We start from the raw sequence: 8538 nt of genomic DNA on the forward strand, positions 1-8538 counted from the left end.
CACACTCAACAACGGTGAGTCAAATTGCGGCCCCTAGAGAAGAAATCCCAGTACTGCACTCCCAGGGACTTGACCCAGTGGGGGAGTGGCGGTGGCAGAGATATCACACCATAGGAGAACGCCCAATCTGGCAAACCCCCCCCATGGTCTAAAGCAGCCTCGATTGACTCCCTGGGTCTGAGACTCTGCGATACAACCTAGTAAAGGAGTAGTGGGGACTGAGATACCACAGACTCGAGATCCAGAGCACCTTAAGTGAAGTCATAGTGACCCAAGGAAAGAACCCAGAGAAGGCACAAACTTCCGAAATCATGGGAAAAGAGTAATAACAGTGGAGCAATGAATGCCCACAACCCCACAACATCAGAACCTGATAAAACAGAAATTCAGAGATTTCTAGAAGATCAAATCAGGAAAATAACTGTAGAAATAATAGAGGTGTTTCGAAAAGAATTCAGAGAGAGCCAAAAAGAGATAAAGGATGCAATTAATGAAGTAAAGGCCTCAATTCAAAGTACAAACAACCGATTAGACCACATGGAGAATAGAATCTTGCTCTTAGATGATGATCATTCCAAAAATGAACGCATAGTTTTTAATTTAAAAAAACAAAAAGAAATATTGAAATGTTATCTTTAAGTCATCAAAAGCTTGGTATCAGACAAATGAAGCTGTTATGTGAGATTATCATTGTTAATTTTGGATAAATTGCTACAATACTAGATGTCAACCACTAAGCCAAGCATGGGAAGGAGGGATGGGGAGGGAATGGGGTGGGGATCGGGTAGGGGCTAATTGGGCGATGTATGCATGTATGTCTACAAAAAAATTTTTTATCCCATTATGATGTATGAATACAGTGCACCAATAAAAAAAATTTTTTTAAAAAGATACCTCAATCTTTCTTCCTCTCCTATCTTTCCATTCAAGCTTTGCTGAGATTTCCCCTCCATCATCTGGAGTCCCTCTAGTATTACCACTACTCCCTAGCTTGTGCATATTAGAGAAAACATATGTCCCTTCTCTTTCTGTGCTGAGGTTGTTCAATGGAGGAGCTACATACGAATATGTGTAATAGTATAAATATAACATGGTTAATCTGGACACTCTCTATTGGGAGGGGGGAAGGGAAATGGAGGAGGAAGGGCATGAAGCACAACCTAGATGTACACCACTTTCAATTCCACTTATAAAAAATAAAAATTAAAAAATAAAATTAATTAATTAATTAATTTTAAAAAGATAACTCAATCCTGACATGTAGATATAAAAACAAAGGAGGCTAGGCCCTTCAAGGCAAACTAGAGCCCTATGTGCAGCTACTAAGAACACAGAAAACAAAGCTACTCTATAATAATCCTTCTAGATATGCAAAAGCACCTCTAAAAGAAATCATAACTATGGATTATAATTCAATTGTAAACACAGGCCAACATTTTTTAAAACGTGAAATAGAATAGATACTACTAAAGTGTACTAAACACAGCAAGAAAAAGTCCCATAACATGGAACTTTTGCTTTATTTACATAGGTATATTAGCTTGTTAAGTCTGCTATATTGAAGTACCACCACTGAAATGGCTTAAATAAGAGAAACTTAATTCTCAGTCTGGAGCCTAGAAGTCCAAAAAAGTCAAGTACTGGCAGGGTTGGTTTTATTCTGGGACTTCTCTCCTGTAGATGGCTTCTGACCTAGAGACTGTCATCTTCCTTTTCACATGGTCCTTCCTCTGTACACATCTTAACCTTTTTCTTTTCTTTTCTTTTCTTTTTTTTTTTTTTCGGGTCTGGGGATGGAACCCCAGTGGCACTGGACCTCCGAGCTATACCTCCTGCCCAAATTTTTATTCTTTATTTTGAAACAGGGTCCTAAGTAGCTGAGGCTGTCCACGAACCACAATCCTCTGGTCTCAGCCTCCCAAATGCTGGAATTACAAACTTTGCGCCACCATGCCCAGGGGCCTTCTTTTAAGAATACTAATCATATTGGATTAGGCTTATCCTAAAGACCTCATTTTAATTTAATTACCTATTTAAAAACCTTACCTCCAAAAGGATTACATTCAGAAGTACTAGGAGTTAAGAGCTTAGATATAAATCAGAACATATAAGTATCTTTATACATATGTACTTTATACATAGCTTATACATTGTACTACGTCACTATAAAAAAAACTTGAAAATATCTTAGGAGACTTTCAAAAACCAATTTAATTTTAAGATATTAAGGGACCAACCTCTGATATTAATTTACATTACCTGAATATTAAAAATAATTCCTAGCCGGGCGTGGTGGCACGCGCTTGTAACCCCAGCATTTGGGAGGCTGAGATCGGAGGATCAAGTTTCATGGTCGAATGTCCCTGGATTCCATCCCCAGACTCACATACACACACACACACACAAAAATCCTAGTGATTTTATATTACGATTTGTATATTAGTACAGAATCTGTACTAGTTATGTTCCCATGGGAAATGTTTTTAGAGAACATTCTTCATCAGTTTATTCCCAATTTACCAGATTAAACTATATAAGTTTAGAGGTACATCATCTTTTCTCTTTAAATTCAAAAGCCCTCAGGTATCTGAAAAAAAATAAATTTTCTAAATTCACTTAACAGTAATCCTTATTTTATTTTTCCTTTGTTTTAAAGTATACTATATTTAGCCGGGCGTGGTAGAGCACGCTTGTAATCCCCGCACTTGGGAGGCAGAGACAGGAGGCTCGTGCAGGTTCAGAGCCCCTCACTGACTTAAGAGATCCTGTTTCCAAATAAAAAAAATAAAAATAAAAATAAAAATAAATAGGTCTGAGAGTGTAGCCCGGAGGTAGAAGGGTTCCATCCCTAGTACCACCAAAAAATAAAATAAAATAAAAATAAAAATATACTATATTTAAGTAGTTTTAAGCTAAAATTTATAATATTTCACCTATTACAATTCTCATTTAACAAATATTTATTCAGAACCTACTATATGCTAACAAATCAACTGAGCTAGTTGAGAAGTACACCAAAAATTTCACAACTACTAATTGGAAGACTTTGGACTTGAGATCTTATCTTCTACTCATAGTTTTAGAATGTTCATTCGATTATATCACATTTCCAACACTTACCCAAAAGTTGGTGGAAAATCAGAGCACAAAATGAAAAATCTCAAACCCTATCTTCATTATTTATTATACTCCCTATCACCAGTGTCAAGAGTCCTCAAACTCATCTTTATACTCATTATAGTACATATTACTTTGCTTTCTGACAGCCTATACAACCACTGGTATTTCATTTGCAACAAGGTAATAAACAGGTGTGGATGATGGCTGTTCATCTCCATTACAATGGTTTTCACATCCCTGGGATTCCATGTTAAATAATAAAGTAGTTTCTCATATTGCTGAGGCAACTCCAGAGAAGTGTGGCAGGTGAAATTTTCTGAATAATTTACTTTGGTATGGCTTACACTGTTTACACTAAAGAGAAGGTTCACAGTACTTTTCCTTCACAGTCATCAAATTTGTTTCTCCCTTTTCTACAACAAGCCCAACTAGGCTTTGGCATATCAAGAAGCAAATAGCTCCAACAGCACTTCCCAGAAGATAACTTTTTAGATTAAGTTAATAAAACTGTTAATAATAATATCAAGTTAACGTTGATAAAATGCTATCACTAACTACAACTGAATCAAGTGGCCTAAAATATTAAAGAGTGGTGTCCTTGGGAGATTTACTTATATGACATATTATTATTTAATCTTTTTCTTTTTTTTGGTGGTACTGGGGATGGAACCCAGGGGCACTCTACCTCCGAGCTACAACCCCAGCCCTATTTTTTCTTCTTTATTTTGAAACAGGGTCTCACTGAGTTGGCAAAGCACTAAGTAACTGAGGCTGTCTGCGAACCGCAATCCTCCTGTCTCAGCTTCCTGAATGCTGGGATTACAAAACATGCGCCACCATGCCCAGCTTCTATTATTTAATCTTAAAATATTAAGAAACCATACAAGAACAAGTTTATTACAACAGAACTATCAATTAGTGTTTTCTTCATTGAATAGAGAAATGAACTAATAAACTTAGGAATTGAAATAAGCTTAATTATTGTTACTGTGTGTAGAAATTTAACTCCATACAGCAGTTTTCAAGTAGTTCTTAGTCACATTAAAAGTCTGGGGAAAAAAAATCTGAAACACAACTAACCTAAATCAGAAGGTATGCTTGAAAGAATAAACACAAAATTAGGCAATAAAAATAAAACAGGCAAAGATAAGTACCTCAAAATAATTTTGGTTTTGACAGAAAGATAGCCAATCTCCTACATGTGAGGCAAAGTTATTTCCCCAACTGCTATAATGAAATTGCATCTGTAGTATGCATATTTGAGTATAAGCAAATAGTAAGACTTTCAAGTCCATATATGTATTAGTGCCAATCAATAAAGATCCTATTTCTCTTGAGTTTTCTTTTCATTCAGACCAAGTATACTGTTAACCTTGATTTTACCAAGACTAAGTACCTTCCAAAGTTTATCCAACAAGTAATTAAAATTTCACAGAGTTGTCAAGATTAAACCAAATTCCAACATTTTGACTATATACTACATTATACAACATAATGGTACAGGGAGTTTTAGATTTTAATGTAAATTCACTTTCACAAAATTTTATTAAAGAGGATATTTACCTTAGGATAATCCTTAAACTACAACTTCATTTATTTATTTATTTTTGTGGAACTGGGGGTTGAACCCAGGGGCATTCTACCTCCAAGCTACACCCCAGCCCTATATTTTTATTCTTAATTTTGAAACAGGGTCTTACTAAGTTACAGAGGACCCCACTAAGTAGCTGAGGCTGGTCAGGAACCTGCAATCCTATCTCAGCCTCCCAAATGCTGCGATTACAAGTGTGCACCACCATGCCTTTCTAAACTACCACTTTAAGAGCTCCCTGTTGTAAAAGCTGTGTACTGTTTGAAGACAAAAAGAAACAAAAGCAAAAATTATTCATTAATTAAATGTTTGTTTAATATCCACTGAGTAAAATGCTGTGACTCCTTGCTCTATGACCATCAAAATAAACAATTAAGAAAAAAATGACAATGTAGTAAATACATTAGGATATGGTATAACTGAATACCCAAAAACAAAAATGTTAAAGATAATAGGACTAGGACTAAACTGCGTGTGGTGGTGCATGCTTGTAATCCCAGCATTCCAGAGGTGGAGATTGGAGGATCTTTGAGGACAGCCTCAGCTACTTAGCGAGGCCCTTAGCAACTCAATGAGACCCTGTTTCAAAAAATAAAAAGACTAAAAAATAGGACTGGGGGAGTAGCTCAGAGGTAGAATGCCCCTGGGTTCCATCTCTAGTACTGAAAAAAAAAAAAAAAAAGATAATAGGACTAAGATAATTAGGAAAGGCTTCCCTAGAGAGATCATTATCAAGGCAACTAATGGCATTTTAATTGTAGGAATTACACCAGAAAAAGGAATTAAGAGAATTAGCAAATATCTATTAAGTGGAAGGCTAATTTGGGGAACAAGAGAGAAACTTGGAGAAGATTGTAAAACTAATTGACAAATTGATTTTACATCCAACAGGTATTCCTTATAATAACATTAGAAATACTTGGTTAACAGGATAGTGGGAAGAAAATGCTACTGATCAAGCTATTTCTTTCCTGCCTACATGTAGGATAAACCATAATGGAAATAAACCCAGCAAAATCATCATTGCAGTTATCCAAAGGAAAGGTGATAAGGTCAGTGTGGTTAAAGAAGCCTTTTTATAGCCGGACGACAGGTTGTTCTGTTATGGGAAAGTTAAGACAGTGTTAATGCTTCTGCCTCTCTAGAACCAAGTTATCACAGAATTAAAAAAAAAAAAAAAAAAAGCCGGGCGTGGTGGCACACACTATAATCCCAGTATTTGGGAGGCTGAGACAGGAAGATTGCAGGTTAGTGGCCAGCCTCAGCTATTTAGTGAGGCCCTCTGCAACTTAGTGAAAGCTTATTTCAAAATAAAGAAATATAGTGCTGGTAGTATAGCTTGGAGGTAAAATGCCCCAGGGTTCGATCCCTAGAAAAAGAAGGAAGGAAGGAAGGAAGGAAGGAAGGAAGGAAGGAAGGAAGGAAGGAAGGAAGGGCCGGCCAGGCTGGTGGCATGTGTCTATAATCCCAGTATTTGGGAGGCTGAGACAGGAGGATTGTAGGCTCGAGTATAGCCTCAGGAAGTAGTGAGACTCTGTTTCAAAATAAAAATAAAATAAGGCTGGGGTGTAGCTCAAAAGTAGAATGTCCCTGGGTTCAATCCTCAGTACCACAAAAACTAAATAAATAAAAATTTTAATCTAGAATTACTAATAAACCTGAAGGGCTAAAGATCTTGGGTGTATGGCAGAACAAGAAGGTCCCATTTCTATTGTTTCAATAGTATATATAAGTACATAGGTGTTGCTTTCATGAGGCACCACATTAATTTCTTAGAACAGAATAAAAGGAGTAGAGCTATTGTGATGAAATATAGAATGTTCCCTGAAGAGCTCAGGGTTGATATAGTTAATCATGAGGGTTGTAATCTCATTCATTACAATGGATTTATCAAGTTGGTAACCAAGGCTGGTGGGGTGTGGCTCAAGAAGATGGGTCCCTGAGAGTGTGGCCTTAGGAACTGGTCTTTGAATCCCCTTGCTTGCTTGCCCTCTCTTGCTTCCAGCCTCCATGATGTGAGAACAGAGCCGTGTGCTCTCACCCTTTCTCCTTCCCACCGCCATGCTCCCAGCTCTGAAGATCTGACCTGACACAGACTAAACTCCAGGATCACCAAAAAACTGAGGAAATAAATCTTCCTTCCTCTAGGTTGTGTGGCTGGTTGCTTTGGATTGTAGCCATAAAAATATTAACAGAGACTTGAGCTATTATACTTCCAAGTTGGTGAAGATTTGAATTCAATTTGACATAACCCAAGTAAGAAACTTCAATTATAAATTTAAAAACGTGTCAACACTTAAAAATGTGGCACCTTTCTACCTTTTGTGGAAGATCTTTATGGTGCTACTATTCTGAAGTGGGTATTGTTACAGCTAAATAAGAGTCAAAAGAATTTTAATACCATAAATTCCTGACATAAACATAGTAAAGGCATAATTACTTTTGCTCAGATTGACTATTCCATCTAGCCACTCTCAACAGACACTTGCCTCTGAGTTGGAAAAAAAAAAATCAAACAGGTCTTACTACTTATGTGGTCTTGTTAAGTGTTAACCCCATAATTTGGTCATTAATTATCGCAGGCAGGTAAGACATGAAAGTCACAAATTGTTTTGTCATATCCAATTTTACCTTTGTTCAACAGAAAATAGGCCCCAACCTGCAAAATAGTAATAGAAGGAAAATAAACTGGCAAATTTTATTTATTTATTTTATTGTGGTGCTGGCGATTGAATGCAAGGGGCATCCTACCTCCAAGCTACACTCCCAGTGTTATATATACCTTGGAAACGGCCGCGCTAAGTTGCTGAGGTTGGTTTCGAACCTCGTTCTTCCTGTCTCAGTTTCCCAAGTACTGGGGATTCTAGCCGTGTGCCACCACCGTCAGGCACAGCAAATTTATTTTAAGGGGGAAAAAAAATAGGCACTGCTTCTCCTGTTATACTATCCGACCACAAATACTAAATAATCACAGACTGTAAAACATTCCCCTGTCATTTCTAAAAAAAAAAAAAAAAAAAAAAAAAAAAAAAATCTCCATCGAGCTACAACTGATTCAATAAATCACAAGTGCTGAGGCCGCGAATAACGATCCACAAATTACCAGCCCGCGCGTGGGGCTGGAGGAGCCGGCGCTGGGCGGACGCGGCCCCGGCCCGGCCCCGACCCCGGCCCGGCCCCGGCCCCGACCCCGGCCCGGCCCCTCCGCCCCTCGCGCGGCCGGCTCACCTTGTTGAGGTGCGGGTCGCGCGTCAGCAGGTAGCCGCGCTGGCGGGTGTGGCGGCGGCGGGCGCGGGGCTCCATGGCGGCGGGGAGGCGGCGGCGGCGCGGGCGGGAAGGCGGCGGCGCGGGGCAGGCGGCGGCGCGGGCGGCGGGGAAAGGCCGGCGGCGGCGGGGCGGGCGCGGTGGCGCGAGGGGTGGGCGGCGGGCGGAGCCGCGGCCGGAGAAGCGCTGAGTCACGGCGATCGGCCGAGCCGCGTGAGGGGGCGGGGCGGGGGGCGACGCCGCAGAGGGGGGGCTGGCACCACCGGAGGGCAGAGGGGCGGGCACCACAGGACGGGGGGACTGACACCGCAGGAGGGACAGGAGGGCTGATACCACAGGACAGGGGGACTGACACCGCAGGAGGGACAGGGGGACTGACACCGCAGGACCGGGGGACTGACACCACAGGACAGGGGGACTGACACCACAGGACAGGGGGACTGATACCACAGGAGAGACAGGGGGGCTGATACCACAGGACCAAGGGACTGACACCACAGGACAGGGGGACTGACACCACAGGACAGGGGGACTGACACCGCAGGAGGGACAGGAGGGCTGAT

General features: G+C 40.3%; 1 protein-coding gene across 1 annotated transcript in view; it reads right to left on the bottom strand.

Moving 5' to 3' along the window:
- Positions 1 to 8014, bottom strand: part of ME1 (malic enzyme 1) — a gene marked incomplete at both ends in the record, with an annotated part of 152148 nt that extends 144134 nt beyond the window's left edge. The window contains one exon of the mRNA XM_080700509.1: positions 7940 to 8014. Coding sequence (XP_080556635.1) covers positions 7940 to 8014 — 75 coding nt within the window. The remainder of the gene's footprint in view (positions 1 to 7939) is intronic.
- Between the last annotated feature and the right edge of the window lie 524 nt (positions 8015 to 8538).

The sequence above is a fragment of the Muscardinus avellanarius genome, assembly GCF_963383645.1.
Source record: "Muscardinus avellanarius genome assembly, chromosome: 8".
NCBI lineage: Eukaryota > Metazoa > Chordata > Mammalia > Rodentia > Gliridae > Muscardinus > Muscardinus avellanarius.